At 38.8% G+C, this 21,211-nt stretch overlaps 2 protein-coding genes across 2 annotated transcripts in view; one reads left to right on the forward strand and one right to left on the reverse strand.

Moving 5' to 3' along the window:
• Positions 1 to 21,211, reverse strand: part of MED12L (mediator complex subunit 12L) — a 324,782-nt gene that overhangs the window by 205,392 nt on the left and 98,179 nt on the right. The window contains exons 14-15 of the mRNA XM_039241007.1: positions 19,162 to 19,376; positions 16,470 to 16,646 (exon numbers count right to left, since the gene is read on the reverse strand). Of these exons, the coding sequence (XP_039096938.1) occupies positions 16,470 to 16,646; positions 19,162 to 19,376 (392 nt within the window). The remainder of the gene's footprint in view (positions 1 to 16,469; positions 16,647 to 19,161; positions 19,377 to 21,211) is intronic.
• Positions 11,196 to 12,621, forward strand: GPR171 (G protein-coupled receptor 171). Its single transcript, XM_039241006.1, has one exon. The coding sequence runs from the start codon at positions 11,242 to 11,244 to the stop codon at positions 12,199 to 12,201; it is 960 nt and encodes a 319-aa protein (XP_039096937.1). The 5' UTR covers positions 11,196 to 11,241; the 3' UTR covers positions 12,202 to 12,621.

Here is a 21,211-nt window from a genome sequence, read left to right on the forward strand (position 1 = left end):
CATAGATGAACAGATAAAGATGTGGTGTATATATACAATGGAATATTACTCAACCATAAAAAAGAAGATTTTGTCATTTGCAACAATATGTATAGACCTAGGGAGTATGAAACTAAGTGAAGTAAGTCAGACAAGAAGACAAATAATGTTATGATTTCACTTCTATGTGAAATCAAAAAAAAAAAAAAAAAAGAATATACAAACAAAAGCAAAAGCAGAATGTTCTGGTTATGACTGATGAAGCACTAAGGAATACCTAACATCTAACAGAGAAGGAATAAAATAAAAAGCAATTTATGTTTCTTCAAATAATGAGGTAGCAGTAAAAACATAATAAGCCAACACTCAAACTGGCCTTTCTACTTTCTACCTTCATCAAACCCGATCCTCTCCTCGGACTTCCCTTGCCAGGACTGCAACCACAGTCTGCTCCCCTCCCAGTATATACCACAGCCCAGACCTTACTTCTGCAATGGTTACAGGCTCCCATCCCTTCCCATCCATATGACTGCAGCTCCTCATTGCTTCTCACTCAAAATGACCACCAGTAGCCCCTACTTGGTTTCTGGCCTTCCGCTTACCTAACCCTATGGAATTCAACACCCCCAGATTTACTGAGTAGATTTACTGAGCTCTCAGCTGTTATGAAAGCATCCAAGATCGACCACTGGGAATCAACATTTGGTCTCAGCCTTTTCCTAATGTGGATCCAGCTCAGGTACTCCAAGCACCTCGACTGCCTGAGAGTCAGCAAACACACATGCCGAAAGCTCAGTCATCTGCACCACCCCCCATGCCTGACACCATGTGCTCACTCCTCAGAAGCATCTCTTCCCTCACCTCAGTCAGAAAGACTGCACTGCCTGGATTCCCATGGGTTCTAACAGCATCACTGCAGGATCTCTGCATACTCCCAATCACCCTCTCTCCTCTAACCTTCTAAGCAAAGATTCCCTGGCCTGGGAGGTAAGAGGGCAGCCTGCAGTCAATAAATGTTGGAGGGGCGTGTGGCTGGCTCAGTTGGTTAAGTGACTGACTTTGGCTCAGGTCATGATCTCACAGCTCATGAGTTTGAGCCCCGCATTGGGCTCTGTGCTGACAGCTCAGAGCTTGGAGCTTGCTTCAGATTCTGTGTCTCTCTTCCCTTTCTGCCCCTCCCCTGCTCATGCTCTGTGTTTGTCTCTCAGAAATAAAAAGAACATTAGAAGAATATTTTTAATTAAAATAATTTAAATAAATAAATAAATGCTTGTTGGAATTTTCCTTAAGTACTTAATCAAAAAGCACAACCTCTCATGGCAAGGGATAGGGAGAATTTCTTCAGGGAACTTTCTCCTGGAAAGTGACAACAGTTTGTAAAATGTATTCTGAGCTTTGAAAACATACTACTCACAACTTCTTAAGAAATGGACCATAACCACTGAAAGAGGGGAAAAAAAGAACTTTGGTGACTAAAAAGAAACAAGATAACCTTTAAGATTTCTTTCTTAGGGATTTCCCCCTATTAATTATTTCATATCCATGAATCAAATCGCATAGTCAGACCTCACAACTGAAACGTAAAACGGACTGTCAGCTGACCCAGTTAACAATGCACGGTCAACAAAAAGGGAGAAAACAAAAAGGACAGGCAAGGGGAATGAATATGCTCAGCCACTCTCATAACTGAGTTCACATTCCAAGGATGTGCAAAAACACTGCTGCCTTCAAAACATTTCCAACTTTTGACTAATTCATTAAGAAGGGAAAACTGAGATAGAGTTTAAGTAATGCAGAAACAGCCACATCTTGGAAGCTCCGTGTCTATGCCTCAGTTTTAAAAGTACTCTTATCGGGGCACTGGAGGGGCTCAGTCAGTGAAGTGTCTGACTCTTGATTTCCGCTCAGGTCACGTTAGGTTTTGTAAGATCTCTGTTTGGGACCCTCTCTCTGTCCGACTCCCCTTCCCCCAAACCCCCCCGTCTGCTGAAACACACTGCTGCTCTTGCATGCTCTCTCTCAAAATAATATACCTGTTAAAAATAAATAAAGTACTCTTTTCTAATCACATCCATCACTCTCAGATGGGAAGCTGCCAGTCTCAGTGACAGTCAGGGGGGAAAAGCCCCCTGTGGGAAAGGGGATTGTGTGTTTTTAAAAAATTCCAAAATGCGACCCTAAAGCACAGTGGCACCAGAAAGAAGGTAGACAGGGAGCCACACATGCTGCTGGAGAACTACTGATCACCAGCACTTCTGAATTGAGGAAGAGCCCCTTGCCCAAGGATCATAAAAACACTTCGGGACACAAACTACTTTGAGTTGAGGCCATCCTGAGTTGCAAACTCTGAAATTCAGTAGCACCTGAATTCAAAAAGCTGGGAACAGGAAGCAGGGCAGTGGGGCTGGGGCCGCCGGAAGGACCTGTGGACTACTTTATAACCACTGCTTGCCGCTTCTTCAGTTTAAGACGCATAGAAGGGGCGCCTGGGTGGCTCGTTGGTTGGGTGACTGATTTTGGCTCAGGTCGTGATCTCAAAGCTCGTGGATTTGGGCACCAAGTTGGGCTCTGTGCTGACACCTCAGAGCGTGGAGCCTCCTTCAGATTCTGTGTCTCCCTCTCTCTCTCTCCCCCTCTCTCTGTCCTTCTCCCACTCGTGATCGCTCTCTCAAAAATAAACATTCCTAATGGAGGGCCATGGGGGAGAAGGGGAAAAATAGTTGGGGAGAGGGAGGGAGGCAAACCTTGAGAGACTCTTGAATGCTGGGAACAAACTGAGGACTGATGGGTGTGGGGAAGGAGGGGGGTGATGGGCATGGAGGAGGGCACTTGTGGGGATGAGCACTGGGTATTATATGGAAACCAACTTGACAATATTTAAAAAAAAAAAAACAAAAAACAGTGAAAAGATGCCCACAGGAAATAAAACCACTAATTTGAAGCATTCAAAAAATAAATAAATAAATAAACAACATTAAATGAATGAATGAATGAATGAGCATAATGAAGCACCAGGATACTAGAGTCTAACTGTGCAGCTTTGGGCAAGGCCTTAGTTTCCCCACCTGTCAAATGAGGATTCTCCTAACATCTCATGGATTTTGTTAGAGCAAATAAGTTCTCAGTCCCATGTCTGGCTGTGGCAGTGACTACCTACTCCAATATTCATTTTCCAGTACCTTATTAGCTCCAAAGGACTACTGGGATATGTTTAAGAAACAAATTTTGAGAATGTCAAGCATTAAAAATGACACTTCTACCAAAACACTGCTTGGTATTTGTGCTTGATAAAATCAAAGGCATGATTCGTGTGCATGGTGGAGCTGACTGCAATAAAAGTTTCCTTTCTGTCTCAACTTGTGGGGCAATTTTCTTTTGAGTTTTTAATTTTTAAAAAATATTTTTGCAAGACACAGAGAGAGAGAGAGAAAAACAGAGCATGAGCAGGCGAGGGGCAGAGAGAGAAGGAGACACAGAATCTGAAGCAGGCTCCTGGCTCCGAGCTGTCAGCAGAGAGCTCAATGTGGAGCTCGAAACCACAAACCAGGAGATCGTGACTTGAGCCAAAGGTGGACACTTAAGTGATGGGGCCACCCAGGTGCTCTTGATTTTTATTTTAAACAACAAAATATCCATTAAAGTAACAGTATGTAACTTCTTAAGAAGTTTTTGCCATGACCAAGGTAAGGAAAAAATAACTTCACCTCACTTCTTCCTACTTGGGGTTCTGAAATACTGGTTTAGTGATGACATCTCATTTCCCAGAACACTACCAAAGACACTCTGACAAACATTTGTCCTTAATGAAACAGATAAAAAAGTGACTTCTGGAAATTCAAATGGAACTCATGTTAAAAACAAAAACAAAACAGGGACGGTAGGCACAAAAAAGTGTATTTCCACTCTGAATAAACTTCCACAAAATATCATGTTGCCTCAACCTCATTCTCAAAAGGAAGAACATGGTTCAGTTTCACTATTAAAAGTTTGGTTGCTCACCATTCCAAAAAGGAAACAGAACACTGAGAACAAGGGTACTTCAGTTCATTTAGATATGGCAATCCAGACACAAAAGCTATGGCCTTGGTCGATTTTGAAGAAAAGCTGAACAGACTTTGTAATTCTGTCTACATCCCCAAAGAAAACGAGGAAGTAAACACAGATAAACCTTCCTTAAAAAAGGAAAAAGATGCTTTATTACCAAAAACCTTTCATCACAGTTTTGCTCCCTACCATGTTAGCACCATTTACCACTCAGGTGGCAGCCAGCTCCGTGTCCCCAAATTCTCTCCATCCCACCCTCTCCATACCCCCAGCGAATGTAAACCCTGAGCCAAACAGCTCACTTACTTGACTCTCTGCAAGGGCGCTTTTTCTGAAGTGTATTTTTCAGTGAGTCCTATCCAACAACGATGAACACAAATTGTGAAAGATGGATTATTTCCCAGCACTGTTATGATGAAAGTTAACACTGGTAGTTAATTAAAAATCAAATACAAAATTTAAGATGTAGAATTTTTCCATCTAGTTTATAAATGAATATATGTAAAAAGTTTTATTTTGCAAAATGATGATGATAACAGTAGTAATATTACTGATATTCATATTAATCATCATTATTATTATCACTGCATGAATTTGTAAGAACACCAGAACATGTGAAACAACAGCCACTATCATCATAACCATCCTTACACTGTTGTGTTTTTTTTGGTGGTTTTTTTTTTTTTTTCTTCCCCAGAAGTTCCCGTAAACTCTTCCTGAATTCTCTTTAGCTTAACATCTCATTTAGTGTCTTGAGAGATCTCTTCTTTTTAAAAGTAAATACCAAGAGGGATTCATTTAGGATTCTGGAGAGGATTGGTGTTTTGGTTTTTGTTTAATCTGGAAAACTGACTAATAATTAGGAGAAAAGGAGACAAAACCAAAGCAACTACCAGACCACTAAAGCACCACTAGATCAGACCCTAATTGACCAAGAAATGGTTTTACACTTACAAATCAACTTTGTACCAGCAGACTTTGAGCTCCGGAAAATAAGGTAGACACATGAGCTCAAAAGCTACCTTTATTCAAAGCAGATAACCTAACAAAGCTACGTGATAATGTGTATGAGATACAGTGAGTTTTTTTAGGTCCCTCATCATGCTGACTTCCATTCCAACACTCAGGGAACATGCGTTCACCACAAGCTGAATGAGCATCTAATCAAACACTTTAAATTCACAGGAAATGCATAAGAAAGGCCCTTTATATACAATCTATTGATTACTACCTGTCTCAATTCATTAAGCTGTTTCATCCAAACAGACACATGCTCCTGGCAGGCCTATGCTTATAACTTTGAAAAACAGATCCAATATATCCTTGAATGAAAAACTACATCTATGCTACAGTATGCACAATACAATAACACTCTAAATGGGTGTACATACACACAGAAGGATTTTTAAACCGGTGCCGGAATTTGTGGGGATTTACATAGCAAAAATGTTAACAGGGATTATCTCCATGCATATAATTTTCTTCTTCTGTTTCTATTTCTAGATTTTTCTAAAATGACCAAAAAATAAAAACAAATAAAACATGAACTTTACCAGTCTATGGTACATTACATCTTTTTTTGTTGTCGTTTATTAATAGAGGTCTCAGAAGAGTCCCAACTACAACTGTTTCAATGATAACTTCCAAAGGCTGATGAGTATCAGAAATTTTGCCAGAAGACCTAATATATTTAACTCATAACCCTTTTAAAGACACAGAAAGTGATGTTCTTTAATATCATTATGATGGAAAACACATCATGGGTGCTTAAAAACGTCAGGTACTACAATGGACAAGTAAAAATCTTTCCTCAAAGAGAATACACAAATCTAAATTCCTTCAGAAAGCATACACAAAATTGAAAAGAACCTCATTGGGAGACTTCATAGAGTTAAACTATTTACAAACCACAGTTTCATCTACGTCAATATGCAACACTTTAAAACCACACGAAAAGGAAAGGAAATTTTTAGCACAGCCAACGTTCGTGCAATGGAGCTGTTACTGCTACTGCCGAGGCCAGGCCAACAACTCATGCTTCTGTGAAGACCTGCAGGAAGCCCGCAGGGCTCAGAGTAACCCCCAGGTAGGTCTCTTTAAATACTTTATGTGTTCAAGTATCTTTCTGTGGAAAGGGGAGCTATGATTTTCAGTGTCTAAAACATGTAAGCTGGAAATGACTACCTGTAATATGGCTGCTGTGTAAGGGGGCACTCATTATTAAACTCTAAATAGATTCTCGCTATGAGCTTTCCTCTATCTAATGACCCCAGTCGTCCCTCTCAAAAGAGCTTAATTTATACAAAACTGAATCACTTAACTAAAAGTGAACGTAACTATTCAGTAGGTCAATGTTATATTTTATAACAGAATGGATAAACACCATGTTGTAGGTTTTACAACAGGGTACAACAGGTCTTAAAAGGACTTTCCTCCACAAACATTGATAGGTAAATTCAAGAACATTGCATTGTGACATGCATTAAAAAAAATCTAATGGGTCTGTTTTCTGAGCAATGGTCACTCTATCCAAACAGAGGAGACACTTGAAATCTTTTCTTGATTTTGCTGTAGCACCTCTGTGTACCTCAAATTTCCACAGGCTAAATAACTAGTTTACAGGGGTGCCTGGGTGGCTCAGTCAGTAAAGCGTCCGACTTCAGCTCAGGTCATGATCTCATGGCTCGTGGGCTCAAGCCCCGTGTCAGGCTCTGGTGACAGCCAGCTCAGAGCCTGGAGCCTGTTTCAGATTCTATATCTCCCTCTCTCTCTCTCTCTCTCTCTCTCTGACCCTCCTATGCTCTCTCTCTCTCAGAAAAAAATTAAAAACATTAAAAAAATTTTTTTAAATAAATAAATAACTGGTTTACAAAATAATTATCAAACACTTGGTTTTCTAATTTGTGATAAATCACAGTGTTATTGGAGTATAATTTAACTTCTAATCGATATACCAAAAATTTTAAATGAGATTTGTTTTTCATTGCAATCTAGACTGAGGTTCATGAAAACCAAGGGTAAAGTCACTACAGGATTCTCCTGCATCATCAAATAAATAGTTACACTGTAATTATTTCTAAGTAAATTACCCATATGTGATATGGGTGTATTGGCCAGCTCTAGCTACAGATAATATTAACTGATCAAAACAAATAATTTTCTAATACTCTTTACCATATATTCATCTATAAAATGAGACTTTTGTGTATAAATTAGTATAAATATAAGCAATAGGAGCACTTAAAAAACAGTATTATGTTAACTATTATATGAAATACAAGAGCATAAGCCAAAATCCTAACACACGGCAAAGGAATAATGAGCAAAGGTGAGAGATGGAGACAAGGATCAATTTATACCAACACTAACTAGCTTTAGACTCAGAGAACAAAAGGATACTCAGAGTGCCAAGGTTCAAATAAATGGTTACTATCACAAATCAAAGTCCTAAGAAGCCTGGAGTAGACTTCCGACATGAAGAGCTTATTCCAGGCATTTTAAGATAGGAAGGATTTGGACTTAGCAAGGGTAAGGGCAGAAAGCCTAGAAAATAATCAACATGGTCAGCTTCTAGCCTGCTGTCACAAGCTGGAAAATCCTGAGCAATACTCAAATGTCAGACTTCAATGTCCTCAACTGATCTGAGACTTGGACTAGACCCTATCAATAAAGGTTCCCTCCATCCTTAAAGTCCTATGATCCCCCAAATTTTATCACAACCAAAAGCACAAAGGCAGGAAGGAGCAGGTCACAGAAGATTAGAGATTCTACCCATGTAGAGAATTCGGACAGAGACCATAGGGATGGTTTGAAACAAGTAGTTCATAGGAATTTTGAAAACTAAGGGAGGTTTAGATTTAAAAGATAGAACATAATTTTGTTTTGTTTTTTAAATATAAACATCAAAATATTTAAAAGTTCGAACTTCCCTTATTTGTATTTAGGTAAAGTTAAGAACAATATTTTGTGGTCTTTTATATGAAAACTGCTTCAAATAGAGTTCCTGCAACAGAGTAAGCACTTAGTAAGGCTGGTTACTATAATAATAGTAATTATCATCATCACTGTCATCATTATTACTCTTATTGAGACAGAATTCTAGGGTGATTTTGAACATAGCTTCTGAGATTAGACTTCTGAGTTGGAATCCCGGTTCTGTAATTTTAACAGCTATATAACCTGGGCGTTACTTGACCTTGTGCCTCAGTATTCTTTGTTTTTGTTTTTGTTTTTTCTAATGTTTTATTTATTTCTAGGAGAGAGAGAGAGACAGCGTGAGCAGGGGAGGGTCAGAGAGAGAGGGAGTCACAGACTCTGAAACAGGCTCCAGGTTCTGAGCTGGCAGTCAGCACAGAGCCTGATGCGGGGCTCGAACCCACGAACCGCGAGATCATGACCTAAGCAAAAGTCGGACGCTTAACTGACTAAGCCACCCAGCGCCCCATCAGTATTCTCCTTTGTAAAGTAGGGATAACAACACCAACATGACAGAAAGAGTGAAAGGTAAAATACTTAGCACACTATCAGACGCCAACTAAGCACTCAACTATTTTCAATGAGTTTAGTACAGAATGAATGAACTATGCATGAACTCTGAAGTTCTTTCCCAAGTAGGGAAAGAGGAGGACATGTACCCTTTAAAATGACATTTTATAAAGTTTTATGTACATCTGCCTCATCAGTCTGCTTGTAGATTGTTTCATCCCAAGATGTACATAGTAGTTAATTAGGAGAAATAAGGATTAGAAAGGCTTTGAAAATTTTTTGTTGTTTTACTTTTTTTGTGTGTGTGTGTGAGGGAGAGAATTCCAAGTAGGCTCCATGTTGTCAGTGCTCAATCCCATAAACCGTGAGATCATGACCTGAGCCAAAATCAAGAGTTGGATACCTAATCGACTAAGCCACCCAGGTGCGTCTGTTGTTTTAAACAGAGGTTTCAGAGAATGGGCTTATTTGGCCTTTTTAGTTACTATACTTATTACTTCCTATTTTTAAGAAGTTGTGTATCAGGTTTTTTTCTAAAAACTAAAACACAAAATCTTCTTGTCTTTAAAACAAAAAGAAGGTGTTTACTATGCATGAGGAGCGCACACACCAAGAGTCAGCACCAGAGAGAGGTGCCTGTGGCACTAAAAACATTAATTTAAAAAAAAAAAAAAAAAAACCATTAATTTAGACCAGGCCAGGGCGGGTAATGAAACCCAAATGGTTTAACTTGTACTTATCAACCTCCAATTATTCCAGATGTGGAGGGAACGTGTCATGATTTCATCGCTATCAGTGTCAATCACAGTGGTTCTAAGGACATGGCCTACACTTTTCAAAACTTACAATGAAAGAAAAAAAACCACTCAAGTATGATAGATGTTTTCATACTAACATAACTAAGCTTCTCCTTGAAAATTTTGTAACCAATGATCATATATTCTTGTTCTAGAAGCCTTTAAAATACATTCATGGTCTAATTTCTCAACAACAATGACACAAGGGCACCTGGGTGGCTCAGTTGATTAAGCATCCGACTTCTGCTCATGTCATGATCTTGTGGTCCCTGAGTTCAAGCCCCATGTCTGAAGCTCAGAGCCTGGGGCCTGCTTCAGATTCTGATTCCCTCTCTTGTCTGCCCCAAACTGGCTCATCCTCTGGTCTGTCTGTCTGTCTCTCTCTCTCTCTCTCAAAAATAAACAAACATTAAAAACAATTAAAAAAAAACCCAAAACAAAACACTGACACAGAAACATCTATACAAGCACTGTTTAACAGAACTAGGACACAAACCGGAAAGGCACTTTAGAATTGTCTAGTAGCTGCATTTGAACAAGCAAAAAGAAACAGGAGAAATTAATTTTAATCATATATTTAACCCAACATATCAAAAATATCGTTTCAACATATGTGGAACCTAAAAATACTGAAATATTTTACTAACTGTACCATTTGTGAAAATAGTGAAATTTTAATACTTATATTGTTTTTTATAATATTTCCTAAAAAATCTTTAAAACTCAGTGTGTATTTTGCATTCACAGCAACATGTCAATCTGAAATGGTCGTATTTCAAGTGCATAACCAGTCACATGTGGCTACATACTGGACACCACAAGGTCTACGTCATTAGGAACCCTGAGTGAGGGAAAAGGAAGGGATAAGCACCAACTCAAGACCAGACTCTAACCCTTCAACTCTTTCTGCTACAAAGAAAAATGAAATACAGTTTTGACTGTGAAAATGTTCTGGTAGATAACACAATGCAGGGCCTACTTGCAAAGTAACTCTCCTCTAAATTTCAGTACCATTTTCTGTCACCCATTACCTACCCTCTCAGCCTATGTTTCTCCTGCATGAAAAGCTCTTATCAATCTATGAAAAAAGCATGCCAGGAAGCCTCAGTGAAACCTCTCTAGGCTCAGCCACAACCTAACTATGTTACCCTCATTTCCTTTCTGTGTTTCTCAGAATTTCAGTTCACTCCTCTGCAAACTAACTTCCAACCCAACTGGTGACAAAAGAACTACCAGAATACAAAAGTGTGATGTCAAAAATATCCCTTCTAGGAGTGCCTGGTGGGCTCAGTTGGTAAAGTGAGCAACTCTTGATCTCGGGGATTGTTAAGTTCGAGCCCCATGTTGGGTGTTGAGGTCACTTAAAAATAAAATTTTAAGGGATGCCTGGGCAACTCAGTTAGTTAAGTGTCAGACTGTGGATTTCGGCTCAGGTTATGATCTTGCAGTTTCTGAGTTGTAGCCCAGCCTCCCACCCCCATACTGACAGGGTGGAGCCTACTTGGGATTCTCTCTCTATCCCTCTCTTAACTTCCCCTCTCCTGCTTGTGTTCACACTCACTCACACTTGCTTGCTTTCTGAAAATAAATTAAAAAACTTAAATCATTAGTCTCTTTATAAAAAGAAATAAAATCTTAAAAAAAAATTCCTTCTAGAAGCAAACCTACACGGGATTTCCAAAATCATGAAATCACACCATGGAAAACCCAGGCTTCCTCAGTCACAAATGTTCCTACCAGTTAACACAATCTAGTAAGTTCACCAATAAAATTCCCTCTAAGAATTAGAAAAACTGTGACTGGACACTGTGAATGTAGATATTTCAAGAGTAAATAGTTGCTAATTTTAATTACTAACATCCCTCCTCCACCCCTTTTTTTAAACAGATTCTTCGGATATTTTTTTCCTGAAGAGTCATCCTTACTTTCCCTCAAGATGACAAACAGTTCTATCTTCTGCCCAGTTTACACAGATCTGGAGCCATTCACCTATTTTTTTTATTTGGTTTTCCTTGTTGGAATTATTGGAAGTGGTTTTGCAACCTGGGCTTTCATACAGAACAAAGCAAACCATAGGTGTGTGAGCATATACTTAATTAACTTGCTTACAGCCGACTTCATGCTCACTCTGGCACTTCCAGTGAAAATCGTTGTTGACTTGGGTGTGGCACCCTGGAAGCTAAAGATATTCCACTGCCAAGTCACAGCCTGCCTCATCTACATTAACATGTACTTATCAATTATCTTCTTGGCATTTGTCAGTATTGACCGCTGTCTTCAGTTGACATACAGCTCTAAGATTTATCGGATACAAGAACCTGGATTTGCCAAAATGATATCGACCGTGGTGTGGCTGATGGTCCTTCTTATAATGGTGCCCAACATGATAATTCCCATCAAAGACATTGAGGAGAAGCCAAATGTGGGATGCATGGAATTCAAAAAGGAGTTTGGCAGAAATTGGCATTTGCTAACAAATTTCCTAAGTGTAGCAATATTTTTAAATTTCTCAGCCATCATTTTAATATCTAACTGTCTTGTAATTCGACAACTCTACAGAAACAAAGATAACGAAAATTATCCGTATGTGAAAAGGACCCTCATCAACATACTTTTAGTGACCACAGGCTACATCATATGCTTTGTTCCGTATCACATTGTCCGAATCCCATACACCCTCAGCCAGACAGAAGTAATATCTGACTGCCCAACCAGGATCTCACTCTTCAAAGCGAAAGAGGCCACGCTGCTCCTGGCAGTGTCGAACCTGTGTTTTGATCCCATCCTGTACTATCATCTCTCAAAAGCATTCCGTTTAAAAGTCACCAAGACTTTTGCTTCGCATAAGGAGACCAAGACTCCAAAAGACAAATCAAGTGGTGAAAGCAGTGCATAAAACATGGGATTTTTCATGCTATCAATTCTTGCCTCAGTGACAATAAGTAGTGGGAAAGAGAAAAGAGAGCCTAAGTAGAACACAGCTACTATATGTGCGCTGGTTTACTCAGAAACTGTTTCTAAATGTAAACCGAGCAGTACTCTTGTGGTTGTTAATGCTCTTTAACCCACATTTGTACAAAAAAACTAAAAATTCCTGTTGAACTAACATGACACCTTGCATGGTCCTTGAAATCTAAAGAATTGTATGACACAGACTCAGAGTCGTTCATGAAGCATTCATTTGAATACTGGGAACTGACTGCTGATAGAAATATGCAAAACAATCTCCATGTAGGGTGCCAGAAAGCCCTTTGGCAACACAATTTCAAACCCTTTATATCATACCAAATAAAGTCCAGCTGACTTTTACATGAAATCACCTGTGCCTGATTTATTTTTAATCCACCATTTGGCTCACTACTGCAATTTTTAATATCTAACTGTTTTTCTAATACAATAACTACATTTACTTTGAAAAAGGCTTGGAAATATATGGATAGTTTTTGATGTACTATATGTACTCATATTCTACTGGTAGATTATAAATAAAGATTTCCTAACGTTAGTGATGACAAATCCAGTGACTTCTTACTTTTATTTTGTAGTAACCTGAAATATACCCTATAACATTTCCAAGTGAGTTGTTAAACTATAGTAACTGCTAAAGCTACAGTTTTGGAACTAGAAACTCAAATCAAAGGTATGGAAAAATAGCACTGGTCAAATGGCCTTAAAATAGACATGCCGGATCCACATAGCAAGGCCTCCTTAGGAACACAGCACATGCTGGGCTGGCCGGTGCCATGTCTGAGACAGACCCCACGTGGGGCTGGCAGTTTTAAGAACAGGTGACTCTAGCTCTCAGGGTCACAACCTTTAGGTCAAATTCTCTAGACTTTCAGTAATGCAGAAAGAATAGATGGTATTAAATAAAAGATTTAGGAAAAAGAATACTAAAGGTTTAGAAAACCAGACTTAAGATTGTGTAGGGCTTTTCTCAATTCAATAGTAAAAGCCCAATTGGTAATACATTTGCACTAGCTGCAGTGATTAATAAATGGTGTTCCTGGCAGCATGAGAGAGAAAGAGAGAGAGAGAGAGCGCGCGCACAAGCTCACCCACTCTCACATCTCAAAAGTGTACTTTTCACTTTAATAAACTTTCCCATTTGTGTTAAAAAAAAAAAAAAAAAGAAGAAAAGAAAGAAAGAAATGGTGTTCCTGGAAGCTACCAAAGCAAGTTTGATTCTGGGGCTATTTTTAGTTCTGCACTGGGAAGAATTATTTTCTGAAACTTGAACCTGAGACGACTCCTGTGTACAATTTTAATATTCCTGGAGTTTATAGGGAATAATAAATGAGAAAATGCACAAAAGAAAATGCCTATTACACTTCTAACGTGGTAAGTACTGGACAAATTCTAGCCAACTAGTGGTATGACAGGAACCCCGAACTGCGTCACCTATCTGACATAAGGTGTAAAGGACACAATTACGTTACAGGCTGGTAGAAGCTGATACACTATAACTTGTCCTTGTTGATGGCCTAACATGTTTTTACTGATGGACAGATCAAGACATCACTCAAATAGGCATACATACAACTACTAGTTTCATTTCCTGAATCTTTTAGTAAAGTCCCCAATGGTCTTCTTTCTCTCCTTGGTCTTCACTCACTTAGGACCACATCTTCAAGATCAGGGGCTGAAAGAAGGAGGCGCACACTTCTTTTTTCAAGTATATTCTTATATTCTCCTCACATGCATGAAAGGTCAGTCAACTTTCCCTTTTTATTAAGAAAGAGAAAAAGTCTCTGTACAGCATTCCTAATGTCAACGTTATATTAGCACATATATTCAATTTCCCCTTACTAATGTTTTATTCTAAATGACACGGTAAAGGGAGGTCTAGGGCAACTGGTGATGGAGGGCTATTTATAAACTGTATCCAACAACATCAGTTTTCTAGCAGTTCTTTTATGAATGCATTACACTTGAGTTACATCATAATCCATTATGAGACACTTAATCACTAGAAACCATTCATGCTCCTTCCTCTAAGGAACGGGACAGTCTTTCGAATGTTAGATGGTATGAATGAATGTGCAGCCAAGGATTACATGAAATAGAGATAAATGTCCATGTTTGGGTAGTGCCCGGCACACTCAGATGAGATGCATGGAAGAGGGAGGCCAGCAAAGCTCTGCTTACCCAAGAGAGAAACACAGAATCCTCAACCAGTTTCAGCCATTTTCATCATTCTGCCATATTTGCCCTATTGCCCAACTTTTTATTTTGGAATACTTTAAGATTTATAGAAAAGGTACATAGATGGTACAGAAAGCTCCATATACCTTTCATCCAGTTTGCCCTAATGTTGATGCCTTATGTAACCATGATACATTTACCAAAAGTAGGAAATTAACACTGGTGCATTAACTGTTAACTAAACTCCAGACTTCAATAACCTGCCTAACCCCATTCTTGACTCCCAACTATTTTAAATCAAATCCCAGGCATTGTAATAGTTTATCCATAAATTATCCAGGACACATCTCTAAAAATATCAGGCCACACTTTCTGTTATCTTAAATAGTGAGATTATTCCATTATGTTGAAAATGAGTGATTTTCATTTTTACCTACGTTCGTTCATAGGTAATAACTAAAAAATGTATTTAAGTCAGTGATGTGCAAGAAAGAACTGCGGCAACTTTTGACATAGCTCTAGACAGAAAAATTGCAATAAAAAATCTATGGATATAGTGATTTTGAAAGTTCCAAAAGAACAACAGAAAGTAAAAATTAAGAAAATATTTAGGGGCACCTGGGTGGCTCAATCAGTTAAGTGTCCAACTTTGGCTCAGGTCATGATCTCACAGTTCCTGAACTCGAGCTCTGCATCAGGCTCTGTGCTGACAATGCAGAGACTGCTTGGGATTCTCTCCCTCTTTCTCTCTGCCCCTTTCCCACTTGCACACGAGGTCTCTCTCTCGCACGCGCTCTCTCGCTCTCTCTCTCTATCTCTTTCTCAAAATAAATAAACTTAAAGAAATGTTTAGTTTGCAGATCAAAATTCCTCAAAGATATCCAGAGGGTAACAGTATACATGCCTCACAATCACACTATTGTTAAAATAATATTAATAATAGGATTCAATGAAAAACAAGACTCTTCAACATTTCACTTAAAATTCCAGGAGAAAACATAGTAACCTAAGAATATAAACACATTTAGAATTGGGCACAATTTCATTAATATCAAGAAACCCCAAAGGTTGTTTCCCTTCAGTAAAATGCCAATCACTCAATGTGAGTCCAACACTAAATTTCCTGGCAAGTATTTCTCATATGTTATCAATTCTTAAATTCAACAGATCAAAATCTAAGTCCATGTCATACACAACCTCTTCCACGAAGCCTTAATCAATTTCTCAATCAGATGTTTTATCTCCCCTTTAATACTTATTCTCTGAGAGTGGAAGAGACCCAAGAACGCCAAATGGTTTATCTTCCATTGGGCACTTGGGGTTTTACTCAATCATTGCATTTATTTATTTATTTATTTTTTTTTTTTTTTAAATATTTTTATTTATTTCTAGGAGAGAGAGAAAGAGACAGCGTGAGCAGGGGAGGGTCAGAGAGAGAGGGAGTCACAGACTCTGAAATAGGCTCCAGGCTCTGAGCTGGCAGTCAGCACAGAGCCCGACGCGGGGCTCGAACCCACGAACCGCGAGATCATGACCTAAGCGAAAGTCGGACGCTTAACCGACTAAGCCACCCAGGCGCCCATCATTGCATTTATTTTAATGTTGATCATTTTACATTTGTCCCCCTCCTATCTTACTCATCTTTCCTATGCCCCCACATTCTCCTTCATCTGTATAATACCACAAGTACCTACCCACAATACAGTGCACGTAAGAGCTACTCAGTAAATGACGTTTCAGAAAAGCAGGAAAACACATTTAGACATCATATGCAGTGACTCCAATGCTCCTGATAAGAGGATAGTAACCTAGAAAATTCCAGGAGATCTACCTAGCCAGTAGTATCACATCACAAATTTGAACTACATGATATGTCATCCAATGATAATTGTAAAAGAAGTAGTAAATGCAAAAACTCACCTTTCATAAGTGTTACTGAGGCACACAATGGAATAATCAATGGTTAATGACCCTACAGTGCAACAATCACGCTGCCAGCTAATGGAAGCAGTGACTTACCAGAGGAATGGGAAAATGTGTTGCATACTGCAGGTGTCGCAGGAGGTCATAGTTAGATGGAAAAATTAACTCCCTGGGTTTTTCTCTCTTAAGCAACTTCTCACCATTAACCGACATTCTTCTGCCCAAGGAAGGGTTGGCATTCTCACAGGATTCTCCAGGCATGGGAGAAAAAATCTAAGTCATGTAAAACAAATGGTGGAGATTGTAAATGAAAGAGAGCAACACGACACAGCGCTACATGCCAGAACTTCATACACACAGGGCAATCATGCACTTTCTTTTCCTCAACCACTAAGAAAATATATAAAGAAATGTTGTTAATTTCCGCAAAATTCATATTCAGATCCACAGCACACCATCAACAATCATGCCCCACTTTGAAGATAAGAAAGTGACAACCATACACACATAAGAACTGTGCAAACTACACCTCCTGGAGCATGTAAACTATATCTCCCACAAAAACATTTACATAAATAATGAATAAAACTAAAGAATAACAGTGGGGCACCTGGGTGGCTCCGTCAGTTATGGTTAAGTGTCTGATTCTTGATTTCAGCTCAGGTCATGATCTCACAGTTGGTGAGATTGAGCCCTATATCGAGCTCCACTCGGACAGAGCTGAGCCTGCTTGGGATTCTCTCTCTCCCTCTTTCTCTGCCCCTCCCTCAGTGTGTGCATACATGCACACACATGGTCTCTCTCTCAAAATAAGTGAATTTTTAAAATAAACTAATTTATAACAGATATAAAGCTTTTAGTCTATACCCCAAACAATGTGTTTTTTATAAAGGACCTCATTTAGATCCATGAGGAAGAAAATACTATATAACCATACTGAGATAAGACAGAAAAAGTCTAACAAGTCCAGAGACAGGAAAGCTATTATTTAGAAAACTGAACACATATATAGCAAATCAACATGGACTGTCATGATGAAACTACTAAATTCATGTATTCCTGAGAGAAGATGGTCTCAAAATGAACAAAAGAGAAAAGACAGTCAACCAGGAGGGCAGAGTGTTGTAATTCAAGAAGGAGGCAACTAAGAATGAACTGAAATGAGACAATCACACAAGATGAGTAACTGTGCACTAGAAAGGAATATAGAAGGAGCACATTCACATCACAAGTACGCAAGTCATTCCAGGACAAGGGTCAAGGAACAGAAGAATGGAGACAAACTGGGGTGTGAGCAGGGAGGAGGGGTTAATAGTCAATAAGAATTTGAAGGTTGAACCTACTGGAAATTCCGAACCAAAGTCAGTTTTAAAGTCATTCTTGTCTACTTCATCAAAAATATTAGTAGTTCCTGAGTCAATGCCCATATGCGCCATTATAGTCTGTTCCTGATAATTGCCAAAGAAAGAAAGTTGCACTGTAAATTTTGCAGTTCGTTAGAAAACTAAAGCTAAAATATGACAGTGATGTTTTGAACCATCCTGTTTTTTCTCTCTCTAGTATCCACTTTTCCCCAAAAAAGAGAAAGAAGTTTTAAGACATTCATTGCTTTGCAAAGTCATTCTTTATCCTCATGATCAAAAAAAAAAAAAAAAAAAAAATTAACTTCCATGATACCTGAAGGAAAGAGCACACAAACTTCCTAATTAAAAACAAACTAGCCATAATGCCCCTCCTTTGGGCTATTCCCAGTCACATGTTCACCAACTGTTCTCAGAAAAATCTAAGAGTATACCCAAGATTCAAGGTCCCTCGACTTCCAACAACAGAAAAAATAAAAATAAAAACTAGAAACATAGATGAAGCATCAACAGGTAGAGTAACTTTAGTTTTTAGCCTTTATAACTTCTACTCTGGGCAAATTTGGAAACAACAGTATTTACATTAAGGGAAGGATTTTTTTTTTTTTTTTTTTTAAATTCCTGCACCATCTGATCATCAAATCTTAAGAGCACAAACTATGAATTCATATGGGCAATTCTAATGTCAGGTCTTTAAATTACAAAGATAATGACTGTTTTAAAAATATACACTTAAGTATTCACTTAACTCTCACAGAACCAATTTAAGACTTGACTTTAAGGAACTGTCACAATCTCTCACCATTTTCTACTCTTTCTCATTACCGCCTTCATGTTTTCTGCCTTGAAGACTTCTGTAAGTGTCTTGAATGATCTCCAAAACACCAGAAACCAGCAGAAAATTACAAAGTTGTATTCACAGTAGTATAAAATAATTTGTTGAAAAGAACAATTCCACAACATTTGAGAGATAAAGTTTTTAGTTAATTTATATGAAAATATGATGTGTTATGAACAAAAGAGAATTTCCCATTTTGTATGAAAGACAGAAGTAATGAATTGGGGTAAAGATGCTCCTTAGAATGGGACTTGAGGCCAAAACAAGTCTGATTTTATGTCACAACATTCAAGGAAACTGGAATTTATAAACACAAAAAATTGGAAGCATTTAATTCCTGTCCAGTAAAAAATGCTATGGACTGTCAAGTCTTTTCATTAATAGTTTTAGGGTATCTGAAAGAAAATTGTGGAATATAAAACTGTAATTCAATTTTTTCCCGCAAGTTTGGGGTAGAGATAAGGAAGTTCTGTAAATGGAGAATATAACTAAAATGTGATCACCCTTCCACCACCCAACAATCCTTATGAAACTAGACGCTCAGCTGAGTGTGGCTGTCATGGCTAAGGCACCACTCTCAGGGCCATACCTCCATTTTCATGTCATGGTCCTTTGGATACTGCTCATCTACATTCTCTCCTGCGGGCGATCGCGGCCGAGTCGAGGCGGTGACTGACAAGTCTCCCCGAGATATGAGGGTGCACATGTATGCATCATGGGAGAAGACATCGTGTCGGATGAACTCACAGAAGAGCAGCACCAGATTCACAAATTCTACTTTTTCACATTCACTGTTTGGATCCGCTATAAAGAAACAAATCCAGAATTCAGTCCCCCTGACCTAATAGGAAAAAAACAAAACAAAACACCCAACAGGAAGGCTTAACAATATTTTCATTTTTGTTTTAAAGTGAAGGATTTATTGGAAAAGTTACTATGAGGCAGCAGCATTTGTGCACAAGTGGCACAGGGCTTTTGCTTGTCCCCCTGCAATTAAAACTTAATATCCTGTGTGCTAAGTTCAAGTTTAAAGACAGTGGTCCTTGGAAAATGAACAACCATTCAATTAATACAAACACATAATTTCAAGTAGCAACTTGAGGGTAAGAGAAGCAGAGCTAAACTGCTTTCCTCTGGTTTTACTGTTAAGCAGCTCATGGCTTTTTGTAGCTTGAGGGAGTCTATTTGTGATGTGTGTGCATACTTATTCAAAGACTTCGTAATACAACAACTCAAAAGGTACTTGAAGATAAGGGAGTGGGATCTACTGGGGGAAAAAAAAGGAAAATGGAATAAAAATGGCATAAGGATGGAGCTCTGCAGTCTTGCCCAATGTGTAACCAGTCTATTTAACTCATATGATGACCTTTCATATTGCAGCTGTACTCTACAACTTTGTACCCTCGGAAGAGGTTAAAAAATGTTAAGGACAGTCCTTCAGTGCTCAGTCCATGGTACCATGACATTCACAGACACCAACAGAGACCAACAGGTGAATCTAGGGAATAGGAGCTCGTGCCCTAACACTTAATCCTAAGTGTTTGCTGCCATCCACCACTGAAGTCCATGACAAACAACATCTACAGATGAACAGCACAGCTTTCTCCCACAGCAGGAAACCAGATCAAAAACAAGCAAAGGCATAAAAGGGGAAAGGTCTTCCCAAAAGAACCAAAAGAAGTTAGAGCAGCTAACATCCATTCCTGACCATATATTATCTACTCCCCAGGATCTCATCCGTCCCTTCATGTGTCTGCTTCCTTTTGCACGTTTCGCTACAGCCCCCTACAACCCAACAACCAGTGTGGCTCCAGCTCTTGCTCTCCCTCTAGCCCCAAAACAGCCACCAACTAACTAAACCTCAATGTGAAACATCATTCTAACCCAAACCAAGGGCTTTTTCAGAGGAACTGGAAATAGTACTATTTCTTGCTGTTTTACCTCCTTCTTCACCACAAACCTGTCCCTCCCACCCTGTCTGTGATTCTTCTCCCCTACCACTTTTCCCTGGGCCATTTTTGTTGTTTCATCACTATCCATCCTAAGACCCTCTCCATTGTACATTGTCACAAAAGCCTCAGAATAAGATCAAGCCCACCTAGCATGCAAACTTATTTTTTAAGTGTGGACTTAATGTATAAACCCACTAGGTTTTAATTCCCAAATCCTCAACTCCCCACAAACAGTAGAATAAAAGATAGAAGAATGGGAAATGACAGGGCACCTAGGTGGCTCAGTTGATGAAGTCCCTGACTTATGATCTCAAGGTTTGTGAGATGGAGCCTCACATATCAGGCTCTCCACTGATAGCATGAAGCCTGCTTAGGATTCTCTCTCTCTCTCTCTCTCTCTCTCTCTCCCCATCCCCACCTCTCAAAATAAATAAACTAAAAAAAAAAAAGGAAGAATGGGAGATGACAGAACAACCCATAAAGTGTAGGAAAGCAGCCAATCATGCGTAAAATTATTTCCTTGCATCAAGGACTTATGTTATAAAGAAAGTACTTTTATTTGATTTTTTTCCTCCATTTCTTATTAGAAATTAGAAAATCAGAAATTTTGGAAACAGAGCAAAAACAGAAAATTCCTAATCACAACAGTGATTAGTGAAACATCACGAGACCTTAGCTCCTCCTGTT

This window comes from Hyaena hyaena, unplaced genomic scaffold (genome assembly GCF_003009895.1).
Source record: "Hyaena hyaena isolate Hyena2069 unplaced genomic scaffold, ASM300989v1 scaffold_186, whole genome shotgun sequence".
In the NCBI taxonomy this organism is placed as follows: Eukaryota; Metazoa; Chordata; class Mammalia; order Carnivora; family Hyaenidae; genus Hyaena; species Hyaena hyaena.

Bases quoted from the DNA above. Each gene is read 5' to 3' on its own strand.
- GPR171 (XM_039241006.1), top strand. From the start codon at position 11,242: ATGACAAACAGTTCTATCTTCTGCCCAGTTTACACAGATCTGGAGCCA.